This window comes from Oryx dammah, unplaced genomic scaffold (assembly GCF_014754425.2).
Source record: "Oryx dammah isolate SB20612 unplaced genomic scaffold, SCBI_Odam_1.1 HiC_scaffold_1, whole genome shotgun sequence".
Lineage (NCBI taxonomy): Eukaryota > Metazoa > Chordata > Mammalia > Artiodactyla > Bovidae > Oryx > Oryx dammah.
Genome location: NW_024070185.1, coordinates 45,724,263 through 45,745,990, shown reverse-complemented (window position 1 = coordinate 45,745,990; position 21,728 = coordinate 45,724,263). Strand labels below are relative to the sequence as shown.

General features: G+C 37.2%; 1 protein-coding gene across 3 annotated transcripts in view; it reads right to left on the bottom strand.

Moving 5' to 3' along the window:
- The window catches only part of SMC5 (structural maintenance of chromosomes 5), a 98,152-nt gene that overhangs the window by 59,631 nt on the left and 16,793 nt on the right, over window positions 1-21,728 (bottom strand). For all 3 annotated transcript variants that reach the window (XM_040250799.1, XM_040250884.1, XM_040250966.1), the window contains exons 3-6: window positions 20,785-20,837; window positions 5,458-5,620; window positions 4,243-4,377; window positions 2,627-2,767 (exon numbers count right to left, since the gene is read on the bottom strand). In XM_040250799.1, coding sequence (XP_040106733.1) covers window positions 2,627-2,767; window positions 4,243-4,377; window positions 5,458-5,620; window positions 20,785-20,837 — 492 coding nt within the window. The remainder of the gene's footprint in view (window positions 1-2,626; window positions 2,768-4,242; window positions 4,378-5,457; window positions 5,621-20,784; window positions 20,838-21,728) is intronic.

Sequence of the window (21,728 nt, the reverse complement as noted above, 5' to 3'; positions counted from 1 at the left end):
GCTTGTCACATCATAAGAATAAATAAATATTTGCTAAAAGAAAAAAAAAGTGCTAAGAAAGCATATAGTAAGAATGAATGGGATGAAGAAAGCTTAAAAAAAAAAAAAAGAATACAAATGAACATTACAAATAACTGAGAAAACAAGAGCAGTAAGAGGCAAAGGAAAAAAGGAAAGATATACCCATCTGAATGCAGAGTTCCAAAGAATAGCAAGAAGTAAGAAAGCTTTAAGTGAACAATGCAAAGAAATACAGAAAAACAACAAAATGGGAAAAACTAGAGATTTCGTCAAGAAAATTAGAAATACCAAGTGAACATTTCATGCAAAGATGGGCACAATAAAAGGGCAGAAAAAGTATGGACCTAACAGAAGTAGAAATATTAAGAGGTAGCAAGAATACAAAAAACTATACAAAAAAGGTCTTAATGACCCAGACAACCAAGACAGTGTGATCACTCACCTAGCGTCAGAAATCTTGGAATGTGAAGTCAAATGGGCCTTAGGAAGCATTACTAGGAACAAAGTTATTGGAGGTGATGCAATTTCACTGAGCTATTTCAAATCCTAAAAGATGATGCTGTTAAAGAGCTGCATTCAATATGTCAGCAAATTTGGAAAACTCAGCAGTGGCCACAGGACTGGAAAAGGTCAGTTTTCATTCCAATCCCTAAGAAGGACAAGCCAAAGAATGTTCAAACTACCGCACAATTGCACTCATTTCACATGCTAGCAAGGTAATGATCAAAATCCTTCAAACTAGGCTTCAACAATATGTGAACTGAGAACTTCCAGATGTACAAGCTGGATTTAGAAAAGGCAAAAGAAACAACATCAAATCGCCAACATCTGCTGGATCACAGAAAAAGCAAGGGAATTTCAGAAAGACATCTATCTATTTCTGCTTCATTGTCCATGCTAAAGCCTTTGACTGTGTGGATCACAACAAACTGGAAAATTCTGAGAGAAGGGAATACCAGACCACCTTACTTATATCCTGAGAAATCTGTATGCAGGTCAAAAAGCAACAGTTAGAAACGGACATGGACAACGGACTGGTTCCAAATTGGGAGTACATCAAAGCTGTATATTGTCACCCTGCTTATTTAACTTATATGCAGAGTACATCATGTAAAATGTCAGGCTGGATGAAGCACAAGCTGGAATCAAGATTGCCAGGAGAAATATCAATAACCTCAGATATGCAGGTGACAGCACCTTTATGGCAGAAAGAGAAGAGGAACTAAAAAGCTCCTTGATGAAGGTGAAAGAGGAAAGTGATACAGCTGTCTTAAAACTCACTGTTCAGAATACTAAAGATCATGGCATCCGGTCTTCATGGCAAAGAGATGAGGAAAAAATGGAAACAGTGACAGAGTTTATTTTCTTGGGCTCCAAAATCACTGTGGACAGTGACTGCAGCCATGAAATTAAAAGATGCTTGCTCCTTTGAAGAAAAGCTATGACAAACCTAGAAAGCGTATTAAAGAGCAGACACACCACTTTGCCACAAAGGTTCATAAAGTCATAGCTATGATTTTTTCACTAGGCATCTGGATGTAAGAGTTGGACTTAATGCTGAAGCTTCAATACTTTGGCCACCTGAGGCAAAGAGTCAACTCACTGGAAAAGACCCGGATGCTATGAAAGATCAAAGATAGTAGAAGGGGACAACAGAGGATGAGATGGTTGAATGGCATTACTGATTCAATGGAGATGAGTTTGAGCAAACTCTGGGAGACAGTGATAGACAGGGAAGCCTGGCATGCTGCAGTCCATGGGATCACAAAGAGTCGAACATAACTAAGAGACTGAACAATAGTAAACATTATAGGAAATCAAAAAAGGAAATACTGAAAAATCATTAAACTCAATCTTTAAAGAGAGAAATCAAAAGACTTCAAGATACAAAGATAAAGCAGGTGTCAGAATAATAATAAACAGGAAAAAATTATGAAATTGAGCTGAAAAAAAGAAAAAGTTTAAGAAAAATGGAATTACGGAAAAAGATAGGGTGAAACGGGTGGGACAGGCTGAATAAAGTCACAAATACAGCCACACATTTTTCCAATCTAATAATTATTTCCATTCTGGCATTAAAAGTATTATTAAACTTCCTTATTTTGTTCCACCCACTGAAAAATAATGTACTGAGGGAAATGAATTTTTGGCCCAAACTGTGGTTCCAAATCGTATACATCACAGTGATTAAAAGAGTAAACTCAGTAAACTTATGAACCATAATGAGTAGATTACAGTTAATATCCTTCAGCTCTGTCTGTAGCTGGAGCTGATACTAGTAGCCCACTGCAAGTAAATATTCAGTGACCCGAGGACATTTCATTCTTACATATGTAAATATTTTTAGCTCATTAATATTTTATAAAACAAAACTATCTGTTGACTCAATTCTGGAAGAATTAAGGACACAGACTAAATCAACTGTTACCTGTTATCCAATAACAATAACATAGCACACAGTTGCAAAATAACACAGAGACAGATAAATATTACTATGCACGATATACAAAGCAAAAATGAATAGCACCTAATTTTAGTATTTAGTGTCTCCTATATAATTTTCCTGATATTTAATCACTATTTTACTTTAGTAACTCAGACTTACCACCCATGGCCTTTTTGCTTCAAGCATCTCAATCAAATCTAAATGTCGCTTACGTTCATAGAACCTGTCCACATCTTGTTTATATCTTTCATTCCTCTGAATCATTTTCTCTAGATATTCAGTTTTCTGTTTGCATGAGGTCTAAAATAAATATTCATTTAACAATTAACTTAATCAAAGAAAGACAAAAGGTCAAATCTTTTTATAATGAAAAATGTATTGTGCTAGCAAAATTTCACGATAGGAGTTCTTAAGAACTGTGTAAAAGCACACCTAACTTCTGGTCTAGGCTCTACTATTTATCAATTATGGGACCATGAGGAAGCCTTGCCACATCTTTAAGCTTGGACTCTTCTTGCCTAAAGAGAAGAGAGATATCTGCCCCATTCACTTCACTGGAAGAAGGTACTCAACTACTACAGATGAAAGCTCAAAAGCTGTAACATGACATACAGAAAAGTGGTATTAGTAGTAGTATGTTATGAATACCCATGCCTGAAGGATTTAGAAATGAGATAAAGGAAAGCTAAAATCTAGCCTTTATCTTGTGAATTAACAAACACGTAAATTGTACTCAGAACCTAGAAGAACATGTGCTTGTGTTCTTTCAGAAGTTGGTAGGTAGTTACAGTCTTTCAGAGGGGAGTATAAGACGATTTGATGTGGGGAAAAATAAAAGGACTGACAGGGGTATCTAAAGAAGGATTAAAATAATTACAACTTCTTTCTTCATTCACTCTGAATAAGTATAACAATAACAATAGCATTAAATCAGAACCTATCACATTATCAAGTACAGATAGTTACAGTTTGTGTGTGTGCTTAGTCAGTTGTGTACAACTCTCTGCAATCCCATGGACTGCAGCCCACCAGTCCCCTCTGTCCATAGGATTTTTCAGGCGAGAATACTGGGGTGGGGTGCCATGCCCTCCTCCAGGGGATCTTTCCAACCCAGGGATCAAACCTGCACCTCCTGCACTGCAGGTAGATTCCTTACTACTGAGCCACCTGGGAAGTGCCAGTTACAGTTTAAAATAAAGCATTAGTTTACTAGATTTCTCATTACAAAAATTTACTGAATTGTAGCTGCTGAATTATGAAAAATGATTCATTAAATAAACATCTTTTAATGTGATATACTATAAAAGGACATTTAAATTTATTAAGGGTGAAGATAAAAATTAAACACTGCAACTAAATGTACAGTTCTTTTATAAAGTCTATCCTCACACAACTGAATAAAATATAAGAATGGGCTTTAACAGAGACACTGACTAAATGCTATATATATGCTGTATTACCCAAAATCCTATACAGTGCCTGAAATAGCACAGGTGTTTAGAAAATACTCAATGAATAAAAGCATAACATTGAAACTTCCTCAGAGAAAGAAGTACTTTGTAATACTATTAATTGGCTCTTTAGAAATTCAATTAATAACACATATTTGATGACATGATAGTCAAAACTTTATATCAAACCCATTCTTACTTTTTAGTAACCTAATTACTGAAAATCCTTGCTGAAAAAAAAAATCACAAATATATGAATTTACTCAATGAACTTATTATTCACTGGCCAATGAAAGACAATAAAATGAGTTGACTATAAATTACCTCTAGTTGTTTTTCTTTCTCCCTGAAGTTTTTCAGTTCACAGTGGTATTTGTGCATTTCTGGAGGACCAACTGACTTCTCGGTAGCTTCAAGGAGTTCAATTTTACTGAGTTTAGCAAACTCTCCAACTTTATCCTAGAGCACAAAACTTAAATATCAACGAATATTATCATTTACAAATATCTTCAAAACATTTTTCACTCGATACTTGTCAAGAAGAAACTCATTCAAAAGAAAAAAAAAAAAACCTTTGAGATATGAATCTTAAAATAAATCCTGTCCTTTGATATTATTCTTTAAACTAATAAACTTAGGGTATAAACTACCATATTTTTGAGAACTTTAAAAAAATTTCAATGTCAATATTTCCAGGTTGAAACTTTTATATACATTTAACACAGTTTGGAAATAAAAAATACTGCCCTGGATTGCAATGATCATTACCACATGTCAATTGGAATGAAATTATTAGAACCTTAAAAAAGAAAAGAAGGATGGCAATTTCAAACAACTATTAGTATTTCTGGAGACAGCTTTAAATCAGCTGATAAATGCTTTCAAATTTTAACTTTTACTTAACTTGGACACAGTAATCAAATCACCATTGTTTCTGAAGAAAAAAACTAATTCAGTCACTAGAAGAACATCCAAAGACAACTCTAAAAGATATTTGACTTTAATATTTAACATGGAGTATCAAGATGTTTTATCTTTTTTGAACAAACTTAAAATATAAAATGGTTCTAGAAGGCATATACATAGATTTAAGAGTCTTGGTATATAAAGCATTTTATACAAATACACTGATTAAGAAGTTGTTTATTAACACAATTTTAAGAGCCTATAAATTAAAGCACAGAGCTACTCAAGCTACTTTCTGTACTTATAAATAATATCTTTATTATTTATAAGGAAATAAAGGAGATAATACCTTTATTTCCTTATTAACTGAGTATTTCCAAATTACTAAAAAGTAGTAAGATTTTACTATAAGAGATTGAGATGAGATATTACCTTTTACAATACAAAGAACTGTTAACTATTAAGAGATGAGATATTACCTTTTACAATACAAAGAACTGTTAACTATTAAGACCACTATGCTCCTTTTAAATACTAACAATATCTCTCAAAAAGTATTTATATTCTTATATAACTTAAAGAGGAAACATTATATAGAAATTTTTCCCACTTTTATATTTAATTCTCTCATACCTGAGGTAGAAATTGGCAAAGATTGCCCACTTGAATATTTAAGGCTGCAACTTGCTCTTCTACTATTTTTTGGTTTGCAGATTTTTTGTTGATGAACCAAAGGGACTGATTTTTTGCCACATCAATCTCGCGAGTGATTACAAGATTTCCAGAAGTCCTGAACCTATTTAAAATTTAAAAATCTTTATACTCAAAATACATACATTATTTAAAAAATTAAATTTCTAAAATTCTCTTGCACCAAAGGTTTCCACATAGGATTATTATGATAATTTTTATTTCTTTTAACACTATAGCCCCTCCAAAGAAGGAAAGCCTCGCATTTTCTTAGTGGTAATACATAACTGACCACAAATAAGTTACTTCTTTCAACATCTGAAATTTAAACCGTTAAAATAAAATTAAAACACACTGATATTAACTCCCAAACATTGCCTGAGGATTCACATATCTGGAGTTATTTATCCTTTAATCATTATGCTATTCTCTAATCACATGTGCTCACTGGAATTCAAATTGGGTTGATATATGACAGCATGAAGAGCTCAACCTTGAAACTCTCTCTACTTGGAAAATGTACAAATGCAAACCAACAACTGTGTATGTATTTCCAGATATCAAGTGGAAATGCATACAGGTGGCCCATGGCTTCCTCATCTTATACTCCACCACTGAATTCAGAAGAAACTGTATCACATAACTATCAAAGAACACTGAACAAAAGAAAACTCATCTGAAAGAAGGGTATTTACCTTTTGCTTTTAGAAGCACTACTGTGCCACACCTCCTACCTATTCACCCATCTTCTTCACTGAAAATCAGCAGCATGTGGCATAAAGATAACTTATTGATATCCAATGGCAAAATGACAATGTAAATACTGTATATATCTAGATTATACTGTAATCAGAACACTCCAAACCAAAAGATTTTAGGATGTTAAACAAGGTTATTCTAAACTTTCATTTCCAGGAGCATAACTAGCAAAGTATTTTCTGATTCTCTTACTGAACAACTGCTAAAAAAAACTGGTCAAGTATCTTTATAAATGTATTTATAGGTTAGCATGAAAGTAAGGAATTCTGGCCAAAATACCAGTGCAGATGGGAAACCAGCAGTGGAAAAAAGAAATTGCCTTTTATTCTGAGGGCATTTGGCCAGCCAGGTAACCTGGTGTATTTATTTTTATGATCCCCTGAGAGAGGGGTGTTGAGGACAAAGCCCAGAGTTCTGCAAGGTAGAAACCATCCCAAGGATCGGATCAAGAAGGCAGAAGAGTAGGACATGGGGAACACATTCTCAGACAAATACATCAAAAATACATCTACATGCAGAATTATTTACATAGAACATCTACTGAACATTGGAAGAAGACGTCAGACTTTCTAAAGGGCAAGAAAATCTTCATGTAACTAAGTAGGACAAAAGAAGAGAGGGAAAAAGAGAGAGAGGAACTGGGATGGAATCTGAGTCCCTGGAAGCAAGCTGTGAAAGAGGAAAGGTTTCTGCACACTGCGAAGCTCCCTCATTGGTAGTGAGATCAACTGGGACAAAGGGGTAACTTTGGAGCCTCAGAGGAGAGTGCAGCAACTGCTTTGTGAGGGCAAAGTGGAAAGATACCTTCAGACAGTAGGTGCCACCTGGCAGACCCCAGCCTGAGACACTCATCTGCTGGGGCAGTTAGAGTGAGGCTTGGGCTTTGGAGGTTAGACCCCAGGAGAGGACCAGAGCTGGCTGTGTAGAGACAGTCTGAGGTGGGTAGGGTGTGGTGCGCCACAACAGAGCGAGTATGGGAAGAAGCCTGGGACTGATAAGAGAGGCAAGGCACCACTGTGGGTGGCACGTGAGACGAGCAGCAAGACCATCAGGAAAACTTCCTTCTCTGAGTTCATGCTCTTAGGCAGCAGAGCACTGCCTACACAGGGTCCAAGGATGGGCATGGGCTGCCACCGTCATCCTGGACTCCAGAGATGGGCATGAGCTGCTGAGGGTCCTGTGAGAGGCGGCTGCTTGTGGCCCCCACTTCCTGGGAGCATGTGTGGGCAGCACACTTGCACACTGCCTATCAATATCCAGTATACACTGAGGGAAGATATGACAAGCATCCAAACCAAAAGCAGCCCTCACACCAAAAAATATTAAAGACACACAAGCTATGCAAGGACGCTCCCACATATTAAAAGCCCTCCGAGAGAGGAGAGTGAAAAAGCTGGCTTAAAACACAACATTCAAAAAACTTAAATCATGGCATCCGTTCCCACCACTTCATGGCAAAATAGATGGGGAAAACAGTGGAAACAGTGACAGACTTTATTTTCTTGGGCTAAAAAAAAAAAATCACTGCAAATGGTGACTGCAGCCATGAAACTAAAAGATGCTTGCTCCTTGGAAGAAAAGCTATGGCCAACCTAGACAGTATTTAAAAGCAGAGACATCACTTTGCCAACAAAGATACACAGAGTTAAAGCTATGGTTTTTCTGGTAGTCATGTATGGATATGAGAGCTGGACCATAAAGAAGGCTGATCGCTAAAGAATTGATTCTATGGTCTGTGGTGTTGGAGAAGACTCTTGAGAGTCCCTTGGACAGCAAGGAGATCCAACCAGTCCATCCTAAAGGAAATCAGTCCTGAATATTCACTGGAAGGACTGATTCTGAAGCTGAAGCTCCAATACTTTGGCCACCAGATGAGAAGAGCCAACTCATTACGAAAGACCCTGATGCTGGGAAAAACTGAAGTCAGGAGAAGAAGGGGATGACAGCGGACGAGATGTTTGGATGGCATCACTGACTCAATGGACATAAGTTTGAGCAAGCTCCAGGAGATGGTGAAGGACAGGGAAGCCTGGTGTGCTGCAGTCCACAGGATCGCAAAGAGTTGGACATGACTGACGACTGAACAACAACAATAATATATTCCAGGATGGCGGAATGCTGTTTCCCCCAAAAAAGAATGCTGTAACCCTCAATGTACTAAAATATATTTGAAACATGACTGCATAAATGCATTTCAGAGAGCATTTATTCTACCCACCATTCCTTTTAATGAATATATGACCAGTTATTGCCTCCATTCAATAGCAATGACAGTTTTGACGCCTGATAGCAGCCATTTTGGGCTTGGTATTCTCAAAGCCACAAGGACCCTAACTGAACAAAAGAGCACAACATAACCATGTTGAGTATATGGAAAGGAAATCTTCCCTTGTGTTAGACCTGGTAACAGAACTCTGGTTAACAGTCACTGGTTAGATTATTAGAGCAAGTAGCTACTGAACACCAGAATAGTTAACCTCTTTAGATAACAAGAAGACAGCAGGGCTTTGATGACTCAGAGTAAAAAGTCAGGAGTGCTTAAGACCTACAGCCCTCCTTAATGGACTTCTGAAACTTAAATGTTAATATTCCCTCTGTGTTTTATAAATATACTTAGTTTAGTATACTTTTACAGTTTTGGTATCTAGGAAACCATCATGATCAGTGCTAACCTAGAATTATCTTTGCAATTACAGTCATATCTCAGATACATTGCAGGTTTGGTTCCAAACACTGCAATAAAATAAACATTGCAATAAAGTGTACTGCATCAGTTTTTTGGTTTCCCCTTACAAATGAAAGTTATGTTTATACTATACTGTAGTCTTATAAGTGTGCAAAAGCATTACATCTAAAAAAATAACCTACCTTAGTAAAAAATATTTTATTTCTAAAAAAACGCTAACCATCATTTGACAATGTAGGGTTGCCTCAAAACTTTAATTTGTATAAACACATCTGCAAAGCACAATGAAACGAGGTATGCCTTGTTTTTTAAACTGAGATATAATTCACAAATCATAAAATCCACTATTTTAATGTGTACAATTAATGTGTTTTTTTTTTAAAGATGATAAAATTTACTATTTTAGCCATTTTTAGGTGTCACTTAAGGGTGTGTATCAACAGGGGTTAAGTACATTCACAAAGTTATGCAACCATCACCATCATCTAATTACAGAATATTTTTATCACTCAAAAGAAGAGCCCATACCTGTTAAAACCAGTCACTCCTCATTCTTTCCTCCACTCAAACCCCAGCAACCACTAATCTATTTTCTGTCTCATGAATTTACTTATCCTGGACATTTCATAGAAATGGAATCATGCAATATGCAATCTTTTGTGTCTAGTTTCTTCACCAAGCATAATCTTTGCAAGGTTTACCCATGTTACAGGATCTATCAGTACTTCAGTCCTTTGTATGGCTCAATAATGTGTTATGGTATGGATATATCATAATTTGTTTAGCCATTTTTCAGGCAATGGACACCTGAGTTATTCATAATTTTCATCATTATAATTAGGAAAAAGCTACATTATGCCAGTGAGCAATCATTCTCTAGAACAGTGACTGAACCAAAGAATACTTATTATTTAAAATTTAACATATACTGCAGAATAGGATATAGTGCCTATACTCCCATAATAGTGCATGACAGGATTCTCTTTTCTGTAACTTCATATGATTGAACTTTATTTTAAATTTTTCTGAGAGGAAAACAATCTTCATCTTGATTTCCTTTGTAACTAGTAAGATGTAGTCTTTTTTTTAAATACTTGTCATTTATATTACTTTGTATTAAACTTCTTTGCTTATTTCCTATTAAGTTGTATATAATTTTTACTGACTTAATGAGATATTAAAATCTTAGTCATTTTAAGACATGTACATATTATCTGTGCTGAAAACGTTTCCTCCCATCAGTCACTCATTTTTAACTATGGCGCCATTATTTTGGGCTGAATTTTTATGGAGCCTAAATTTCCTATCTTTTTTTTCTTTTCCAGGCAAGGTTTTACAGAGCTCATGCTGCAGCATGAAGAAGTAAAAACTTGAGTCTGGTACCCATGCTTACTCCAAAAGAGAAGCTGTTTGGGTCCAGGTAACAACAGGGGCAGATTATGTGGGTTGGGCAGGAGGTATAGCTTAGACAATCTCCTCGCCACCCTGCCCACCACCTTGGTGGTGCTGTGTGCAAGAATCACACACAGTGCCCTGCTTTTGCTACTGATTTATGGCTTTTTCTGTATCTTACTGTTCATAATTGTACCAACTTCCATGTGTGTAATTATTTTCAGTCCCTTACAGTTTCTCTGTATTCTGTTGTTTCAGGGGATATTTGTCCATGTTCAAGTATTCTGAGAAACAGTCCCAGGTCCCAGCCTATCTTAAGTGAAGACCAGCTATCCTCAGCCTACCTTTCCACATGGTTGGGCAGAGGCCAAGCAGTTCCGGGCATCAGAACAGCCTTCTCTTCCTTCGAGTTCCTTCCATCTTGCTTTATATGGTCATTGGCTATCCTGTTTTACTGAGTAAGGTCTTTCCCTCTCCTGAGATTTAAAAAATATTCTACACCATTTTTCTGTTCTTTTTAAACTTATATATTTTTTCACTCAGTCTAAAGACTTTTAAAATCAAGATTTTACTTATGTACAGGATTACCTGATAAAGTTATAAATTTATCTGTTTTAAACAACTAACAGCCAATTATTTCAACTCAGTTCGAGTAATTCATTTGCTAAGCCATGTCCAACAGACTCTTTGTGAACCCACAGACTGCAGCCTGCCAGGCTCCTCTGTCCATGGAATTTTCCAGGCAAGAATACTGGAGTGGTTTGCCATTTCCTTCCTCAGGGGATCTTCCTAACTGAAGAACTGAACCCGCATCTCTTTCATCTCCTGCCCTGGCAGGTGGATTCTTTACTACTCTGCCACTTGGGAAAGGGAACCTGAAATGTTAGGTCCAGATATCAAGGTAAATTAGAAGTGGTCAAACAGGAGATGGCAAGAGTGAACATCAACATTTTAGGAATCAGTGAACTAAAGTGGACTGGAATGGGTGAATTTAACTGAGATGACCATTATATCTAGTACTGTGCATAAGAATCCCTTAGAATACATGGAGTAGCCATCATAGTCAACAAGAGTCCAAAATGCAGTACTTGGACGTGATCTCAAAAACGGGAGAATGAGCTCTGTTCATTTCCAAGGCAAACCATTCAATATCACAGCAATCCAAGTCTATGCCCCAACCAGTAATGCTGAAGAAGCTAAAGTTGAATGGTTCTAATAAAGACCTACAAGACCTTCTAGAACTAACACCCAAAAAAGATTCCTTTTCATTTTAGGGGACTGGAATGCAAAAGTAGGAAGTTAAGAGGTACCTGGAGTAACAGGCAAATTCAGCCTTGGAGTACAAAATGTAGCAAGGCAAAGGCAACAGTTTTGCCAAGAGAACCCACTAGTCACAGCAAATGCCCTCTTCCAATAGCACAAGAGAAGACTCTACACACAGACATCACCAGGTGGTCAATACCAAAATCAGACTGCTTATATTCTTTGCAGCCAAAATTGGAGAAGCACTGTACAATCAGCAAAAATAAGACCGGGCGTTGACTGTGGCTCACTCAGATCATGAACTCCTTATTGCCAAATTCAGACCTAAATTGAAGAAAGTAGGGAAAACCACTAGACCATTCAGGTTATGACCTAAATGAAATCCCTTACGATTATACAGTGGAAGCAACAAGTAAATTGAAGATTAGATCTGATAGACAAAGGGCCTGAAGAACTATGGATGGAGGTTTGTGACACTGTACAGGAGGCAGTGATCCAGACCATCCCAAAGAAAAAGAAATGCAAAAAGGCAAAATGGTTGTCTGAGGAGGCTGAGAAAAGAAGAGATGCTAAAGGCAAAGGAGAAAAGGAAAGATAATTCCATTTGAATGCAGAGTTCCAAAGAACAGCATGGAGAGAGAAGAAAGCCTTCCTCAGTGAGCAATGCAAAGAAATAGAGGGAAAAAAATAGAACAGGAAAGACTAGAGATCTCTTCAAGAAAATTGGAGATACCAAGGGAACACTTCATGCAAAGATGGGCACAATAAAGGACAGAAATGGTATGGACCTAAGAGAAGCAGAAGATATTAAGAAGAGGTGGCAAGAAAACTCAAAAGAACTGTACAAAAATACTCTTCATGACCCAGATAACCATGATGGTGTGATCACAAACCTAGAGCCACACATCCTGGAATGCGAAGTCAAGCGGGCCTTAGAAAGCATCACTACGAACAAAACTACTGGAGGAGATGGAACGCCACTTGAACTATTTGAAATCCTAAAAGATGGTTCTGTTAAAACCATATGTATTCAATATGTATTCAATATGCCAGCAAATTTGGAAAACTCAGCAGTGGCCACAGGACTGGAAAAGGTCAGTTTTCATTCCAATCCCAAAGAAAGGCAATGCCAAAAAATGTTCAAACTACTGCACAATTGCACTCATCTCACACGCTAGCAAAGTAATGCTCAAAATTCTCCAAGCCAGGCTTCAACAATACGTGAACCGTGAACTTGCAGATGTTCAAGCTGGATTTAGAAAAGGCAGAGGAACCAGAGATCAAATTGCCAACATCCACTGGATCATCAAAAAAGAAAGAGAATTCCAGAACATCTACTTCTGCTTTACTGATTACGCCAAAGTCTTTGACTGTGTAGATCACAACAAATTGTGGAAAATTCTTGACTAGATGGGAATACTAAACCACCTTACCTGCCTCCTGAGAAATCTGTATGCAGGTCAAGAAGCAACAGTTAAAACCAGACATGAAACAATAGACTTGGTTCAAAATTGGGAAAGGAGTACGTCAAGGCTGTATATTGTCACACTGCTTATTTAACTTACATGCAGAGTTTATCATGTGAAATGCCAGGCTGGATGAAGCACAAGCTGGAATTAAGATTTTCAGTAGAAGTATCAATAACCTCAAATACGTGGATGACATTTATGGCAGAAAGCGAAGAACTAAAAAGCCTCTTGATGAAAGTGAAAAAGGAGAGTGAAAAAGCTGTCTTAAAACTCAGCATTCAAAACAGTAAGATCATGGCATCTGGTCCCATCACTTCACGGCAAATAATTGAGGAAACAATGGAAACAGTGACATACTTTATTTTATTGGGCTCCAAAATCACTGCAGATGGTTAACTGCAGTCATGAAATTAAAAGATGCTTACTCCTTGGAAGAAAAGCTATGACCAACCTAGACAGCATATTAAAAAGCAGAGACATACTTTGATGACAAAGGTCCATCTAGTCCAAGCTATGGTTTTTCCAGTAGTCATGTATGGATGTGAGAGCTGGACAACAAAAAAGGCTGAGTGCCAAAGAACTGATGCCTTTGAACTGTGGTGCTGGAGAAGACTCCTGAGAGTCTCCTGGACTGCAAGGAGATCCAACCAGTGAATCCTAAAGGGAATCAGTCCTGAATATTCATTGGAAGGATGATGCTGAAGCTGAAACTCCAATCCTTTGGCCACCTGATGTGAAGAAGTGACTCACTGGAAAAGACCCTGATGCTGGGGAAGATTGAAGGCAGGAAGAGAAGGGGACGACAGAGGATGAGATGGTTGGATGGCATCACCAACTCAACTAATAACGTGAGTTGAGCAAGCTCCAGGAGTTGCTGATGGACAGAGAAGCCTGGTGTACTGCGTTCCATGGGGTTGGCAAGAGTCAGACGTGACTGAGCAACTGAACTTAACTAAAACCTGGGAGAGTGAAAGTCACTCAGCTGGGTCCTCCTCTTTGTGACTCCATGGAGTATACAGTCTATGGAATTCTCCAGGCCAGGATACTGGAATAGGGAGCCATTCCCTTCTCCAGGGGATCTTCCCAACCCAGGGGTCGAACCCAGGTCTCCCGCATTGCAGGTGGATTCTTTCCCAGCTGAGCCACCTGGGAAGCCTGCAGTAATTTATACCCCATGCTTATACAGCCACCTTTATATACCTTTACATAGCCACCTTACATACCACCTCTCATAAATTAAACTCTTATATGCATTTAGAACTGTTACTATTTTCTTCATTCTGTTCCTCTAATTTTTCTGTACTAATACCATACTATTAACAGCTTTATTAACTTGACAGCTACATGTAAAAAAATGAAATCAGAACATTCTCTAACACCACTCAAAAAATAAACTCAAAATGGATTAAAGACCTGAATGTAAGGCTGAATACTATAAAATAAAACTCTTAGAGGAAAGGAAAACATAGGCAGAACACCCTTTGACATAAACCACAGCATTTCTTTTTGAACTGATCTACAGTAATAAAAATTTAAAAATGGGACCTACTTAACTTGAAAGCTTCTGCACAGCAAAGTAAACTATAAACAAGACAAAAAGACAGTCCTCAGAACGGGAGAAACTATTTGCAAATTAAGTAGCTGACAAGGGATTAACTTTCAAAATATACATTCATGCAGCTCAATATAAAAAACAAACAACCCAATCAAACAGGCAGAAGACTTAGACATTTCTCTAAAGAAGGCATATAGATGATCTCAACAAACACATTTGAAAAGATGCTCAACATCACTTATTAGAAATGCAAATCAAAACTATAATGAGGTATCATTTCACACTACTCAGAATGGCCATCATCAAAAAACTCTACCAACAATAAATGCTAGAGAGGTGTGGAGAAAAGGAAACACTCCTATACTGCTGGTGGGAATGCAAAATGGTACAGCCACTACAAAAAACAGTATGGAGAGTCCCTAAGAAACTAAACACAGAATTACCATATGATTTACACTATTTAGAAGAGCCAAGAAATGGAAGCAACCTAAATGTCCATCAACAGAGAAATGGATAAAGAAGATGTGGTACATATATACAATGGAATATTACTCAGCCATTAGAAAGAATGAAATAATGTCATCTGTAGCAACATGAATGGACCTAGAAATGATCATACTAAGTGAAGTAACTCAGGGAAAAATAAATATCATATGGTAACACGTATGTGTGTAATCTTAAAAAAAAAAAAAAAGTGATACAAACGAACTTATCTGCAAAACAGACTCAGATTTCCAAAGCAGATTTGTGGTCACCAGGTGAGGGCATGTGGGGGAAAGGGATAAATTAGGAGTTTAGGATTAACATATATACACTACTATACATAAAATAGATAATCAACAGAGATGTATTTGCACAGGAAACTTTACTCAATATTCTGCAATAACCTATACAGGAGAAGAATCTGAAAATGAATAGATATATGTATAACTGAATCACTTAGCTATACAGTGATGGAACTAACACAACACTAAATCAACTATACTCCTATGTAAAATAAAAATTAAATTTAAAAAAAGCTTTACTGTTCACTTTAACATCTGTTACACAAATGTCTTATTCATAATTGTGCTTTTTCAAAACCTCTTGGGTTTCTGGCACATTTATTCTTCCAGACGAACTTTATAATCAACTTATAAACTGTTGAGACTCTCACTGGAATTTTATCAGATTTATGCATTAGTGTGGAAATGACTGACATGCTGATGATGATTGCAATTTTATATTTTTAGAACATAATAAGCTTCCCCATTTATTCAGGCCTTAGTTTTATATCCTTCAGTAAAATACTATTATATTTTAGTAAGTTGAACATAATCTCTTAACTGTTTCCTTCTATGTGGGCCTCTTTCTCATCTCTACGTAAGTTTTAAAAATTTCCAACAATTTTTGAATAAAAAGACCATTTCTTTATATCCCATAAAATGACAGGGCTATTAGGTATTTTTTAAGAGCTATTTCAGCTATGAAAATTCAATAACTCTATAAACATTCCAAAAAATGATCCAAAAATCATCTATAGAGTGCACATATTGTGCACATGTTTTTTATGTATAAAAAACAAAGTATATACATGAAGGATATACTGCTTTCATCTTGCAGAGGAACTCTCATCCATCAGAAACTGCTGCCAAGAGCAGTAGACTTGGAATATCTAGTTAAGGGAAAAGAATACTATAATGAATTATTGATTTCTGCCATAAGGGAGGGAATAGAAAATGGTGATATAAATGCCAAGTTTTTGCCATACATGAAATTGACCAAACTACTAACAAAGGTTGTTTCTAGAAGTGGAATTGTCAAGAGGGCCTTCATTTTCATCTTTTTACAACCCTAGATTAAGTTGTTTTTTTTTTTCCTAACAATCAAGTATTTTGCTTTCAAAAATCAGGAAAAAAAAAAAAAATTTCCCTGCTGGTCCAGTGGTTAAAAATTTGCCTTCCAATGCAGGGGATGCAAGTTTGATTCCTGGTCAGGGGACTAAGAACCCATATGTTGCAGAGCAACTAAGCCAGTGCACAACTAGGGAGCTGGAGCCACAAATAGAGAGACTGTGTATCACAGTTACTGAGTCTGCATGCTCTAGAGACTGCATGCCACAACTAGAAAGAAGCCTGCACGCCTTAACCTTGATCCTGTGTATGCGACTGAGATGCAGCCAAATAAATATTTCTGAAAGATAAAAAAAGCGCTTAAGTTTGTAAAAATACTGCAACTTCTTAATGAATAATGAATATCTAATAGTGGTATGGAGATACCATACCACTAGGATATGGTGGTATGAAATAATACTCACATATCTCCCATAAATTTCATTATTTCATTATCTCCCATAAATTTCTGATTTCTTATGAATTTTTCCAGAAAAAAGTCCTTACAATTCAGGATTTAAAAGATGCATTAAAGAAAAAAGAAACTTAGTTTTCTGGATGAAGTATTCCTTAAATATTATTTCTAATATTAATGTCATAATATAGTATTATACCACTGATGCTGAAGAAGCTGAAGTTGAACAATTCTATTAAGACCTCTAAGACTTTCTAGAACTAACCAAAAAAAGATGCCCTTTTCATCGTAGGGTACTAGAATGCAAGAGTAGGAAGTCAAGAGATACCTAGAGTAATAGGCAAGTTTGGCCTTGGAGTACAAAATGAAGCAGGGCAAAGGCTAACAGAGTTTTATCAAGAGAACACACTGGACATAGCAAACAACCTCTTACAACAACACAAGAGATGACCCTACACACACACATAACGACATATGACTGATTATATTCTTTGCAGTCAAAGATGGTGAAACTCTATACAGTCAGCAAAACCAAGACCTGGAGCTGTGGCTCAGATAATCACCTCCTCATTGCAAAACTCAGGCTTAACTTGAAGAAAGTGGGGAAAACCACTAGGCCATTCAGGTATGACTTAATTCAAATCCCTTACAATCATACAGTAGAGGTGATGAATAGATTCTACCAGATTAGATCTGGTAGCCAGAGTTATGAAGAACTATGGACAGAGGTTCATAACCTTGTATACAGGAGGCAGTGACCAAAACCACCCCAAAGGAAAAGAAATGCAAGAAGGCAAAATGGTTGTGTAAGGAGGCTTTATACATAGCTGAGAAAAGAAAAAAAGCAAAAAGCAAGGGCAAAAGGGAAAGATATACCCAACTGAACACAGAGTTCCAGAAAATAGAAGAGATAAGAAGTTCTTCTTAAATGAACAGTGCAAAGAAGTAGAGGAAAACTTTTCAAGAAAAATGGAGATATCAGGGGAACATTTCACACAAGAATGAGCATGATAAAGGACAGAAACAGTAAGGACCTAACAGAAGCAGAAGAGATTAAAAAGAGGTGGAAAGAATACACAGAAGAATTATATAAAAAAGGTCTTAATGATCCAGATAACCAAGATGGTGTGGTCACTGACCTAGAGCTTGACATTCTAGAGTGAAGTCAAGTAGGCCTCAGGAAGCTGTACTACAAACAAGGTTAATGAAGGTGATGGAATTCCAGCTGAGCTATTTAAAATCCTAAAAGATGATGCTGTACAAGTGCTGCACTCAGTATGTCAGCAAATTTGGAAAATTCAGCAGTGGTCAGAGGACTGAAAAAGGTCAGTTTTCATTCCAACCCCAGAGAAGGGCAGTGTCAAAGAATCTACAAACTATTGTATGATTACGCACATTTTGCACGCTAGTAAGGGTATACTGAAAATTCTTCAAGCTTGGCTTCAACAGTATATGAAGTAAGAACTTCCAGATGGGTTTAGAGAAGGCAGAGGAAACAGAGTTCAAATCGCCAACATTCATTGGATCAGAGAGAAACCAAAGCAATTCCAGAAAAACATCTACTTCTGTTTCATTGACTATGGTAAAGCCTTTCAATGTGTGGATCACAACAAACTGGAAAAATCTTAAAGAGATGGGAATACCAGACCACCTTACCTGCCTAAGAAACCTGTATGCTGGTCAAGAAGCAACCTTTAGAACCAGTTAGAACCTTTCATGGACTGGTTAAAACTTGTAAAATGAGTACCACAAGGCTGTGTACTGTCAGAGATCAAATTGCCAACATCCGTTGGATCATCAAAAAAGCAAGAGAGTTCCAGAAAAACATCTATTTCTGCTTTATTGACTATGCCAAAGCCTTTGACTGTGTGGATCACCACAAACTGTGGAAAATTCTGAAAGAGATGGGAATACCAGACCACTTGACCTGCCTCTTGAGAAACCTGTATGCAGGTCAGGAAGCAACAGTTAGAACCGGACATGGAACAACAGACTGGTTCCAAATAGGAAAAGGAGTACGTCAAGGCTGTTTATTGTCACTCTGCTTATTATGGGCATAGTACATCATGAGAAATGCTGGGCTAGAAGAAACACAAGCTGGAATCAAGATTGCCGGGAGAAATATCAATAACCTCAGATATGCAAATGACACCACCCTTATGGCAGAAAGTGAAGAGGAACTAAAAAGCCTCTTGATGAAAGTGAGAGGAGAGTGAAAAAGTTGGCTTAAAGCTCAACATGCAGAAAACGAAGATCATGGCATCTGGTCCCATCACTTCATGGGAAATAGATGGGAAAACAATGGAAACAGTGTCAGACTATTTTTGGGGGCTCCAAAATCACTGCAGATGGTGACTGCAGCCATGAAATTAAAAGATGCTTACGCCTTGGAAGGAAAGTTATGACCAACCTAGATAGCATATTCAAAAGCAGAGACATTACTTTGCCAACAAAGATCCGTCTAGTCAAGGCTATGGTTTTTCCTGTGGTCATGTATGGATGTGAGAGTTGGACTGTGAAGAAAGCTGAGTGCCGAAGAATTGATGCTTTTGAACTGTGGTGTTGGAAAACTCTTGAGAGTCCCTTGGACTGCAAGGAGGTCCAACCAGCCCATTCTAAAGGAGATCAGTTCTGGGTGTTCATTGGAAGGACTGATGCTAAAGCTGAAACTCCAGTACTTTGGCCACCTCATGCGAAGAGTTGACTCGTTGGAAAAGACTCTGATGCTGGGAGGGATTGGAGGCAGGAGAAGGCGACGACAGAGGATGAGATGGCTAGATGGCATCACCGACTCAATGGACATGAGTCTGAGTAAACTCCAGGAGTGGGTGATGGACAGGGAGGCCTGGCGTGCTGCGATTCATAGGGTCGCAAAGAGTCAGACACGACTGAGTGACTGAACTGAACTGATACAGAGTACATTATGAAAAATGCTGGGCTGGATGAATCACAAGCTGGAATCAAGACTGACAGGAGAAACAGCAACAATCTCAGACATGCAGATGATATCACTCTAATGGCAGAAAGTGAAGAGAAACTAAAGAGCCTCTTGATGAGGATGAAAGAGTGAAAAAGTTGGCTTAAAACTCAACATTCAAAAAACTTAAGATCATGGCATCCAGTCACATCCTTTCATGGCAAATAGACGGGAAAAGTGGAAGCAGACTTTATTTTCTTGGGCTTCAAAATTACTGCAGACCGTGACTGCAGCCACAAAATTAAAAGACACTTGCTCCTTAGAAGGAAATCTATGACAAACCTAGACAGCGTATTAAGAAGCAAAGATATCACTTTGCCAACCAAAGTCCATATAGTCAAAGCTACAGTTTTTCCAGTAGTCATGTATGAATGTGAGAGTTGGAAAATAAAGAAGGCTGAGCACTGAAGAACCGATGCCATAGAACTGTGGTGCTGGAGATGACTCTTGACATTCCCTTGGACAGCAAGGAGATCAAACTAGTCAATCTTAAAAGGGAATCAACCCTGAATGTTCATTGGAAGAACTGATGCTGAAGCTCCCATATTTTGGCATCTGACATCAACAGCCAACTCATTGAAAAATACCCTGATGCTAGGAAAGACTAAAGGCAAAAGGAGAAGGCAGTGTCAGAGGATGAGATGGTTAGATAGCATCATTGACTAATTAGATGTGAATCTGAGCAAACTCCAGGAGATAGTGAAGGACAGGGAAGCCTGGAGTGCTGCAGTCCATGGGGCTGCAAACAGTCAGACATGACTTAGCGACTGAACAACAACAATAAACACCGTATTATTACTCTTGACTAAAGTTATCAGGAATGCATGAACATAAACTAAGAAATTATGCAGAAAAAAGTGGTTTCAGTACTTTTAACACTTACAATTCAATTTCAACCATGCCTTTGGAACATCCTCTCTTCACAAAAAAGCCAACCTAAGATATAAAAAAAGACAAAGTGAGTTATGTGGTGACATTCCCAGGTGAGATATAGCAAAGTCATTATTATTTGTCAGATCAAGATTCTTTCAATAACTATTCTGTACGTTCATTCCCTTCACTTTCTAACTGTACCCTTTCCAGATTTAGGCTCCTCCACTGTTTCCACTCACAGATGATAATATTCTAAGCTACCAGTATTTTAATATTCTAAGAGTTATTGATCTTTCTATGTGTCTAAGAGCCTCTTACAAAGTTCATGACAAAGCTAGTAACAGTAAGTAGTGCAGAGCAAAAATCTGAGCCCAAGTTATCAAGCTCCAGACCCAGTACTTCTATGGAACTGCACACATTAAATATTATTAGTAATCACTCTAATAGTACCCATCTTGCTATTAATTAGTATACACTTATCACCAAGCACTTTTTAAATAGTCCAATAAATATAGTAAATATGATTTAAGTGAGTACAATTTATATCATAAAATAGATGTATTTAAGCTGCTTTCTATATGTATATGAGTGTAAAGTATGAAAAAAGACCCTGGACCTAAAAAAATCAGATTGGATCTTAAATCAGGCTATAATTAAGTAATACTCAAAAAAGGTGGGAAATACACCTTGCAAATAATTGTTTTTTAATAACGGTAATGACAATGATGATGACAATTATAACCACAACAGTTAACATTTATTAAGCATTACTATGTTTATGTTCTAAGCACCTGATATACAATTTTCTCATTTAATATTCATGAGCAAATTTATGAGATATGTATTATATCCATTTTATAGATGATGAAACTGAGAACCAGAAAGATGAAAAAGAAAGTCTGTTCCTGTAACAAGAAAGTACAGTTTAATGATCAAGAGTACAGGCTTCAACAT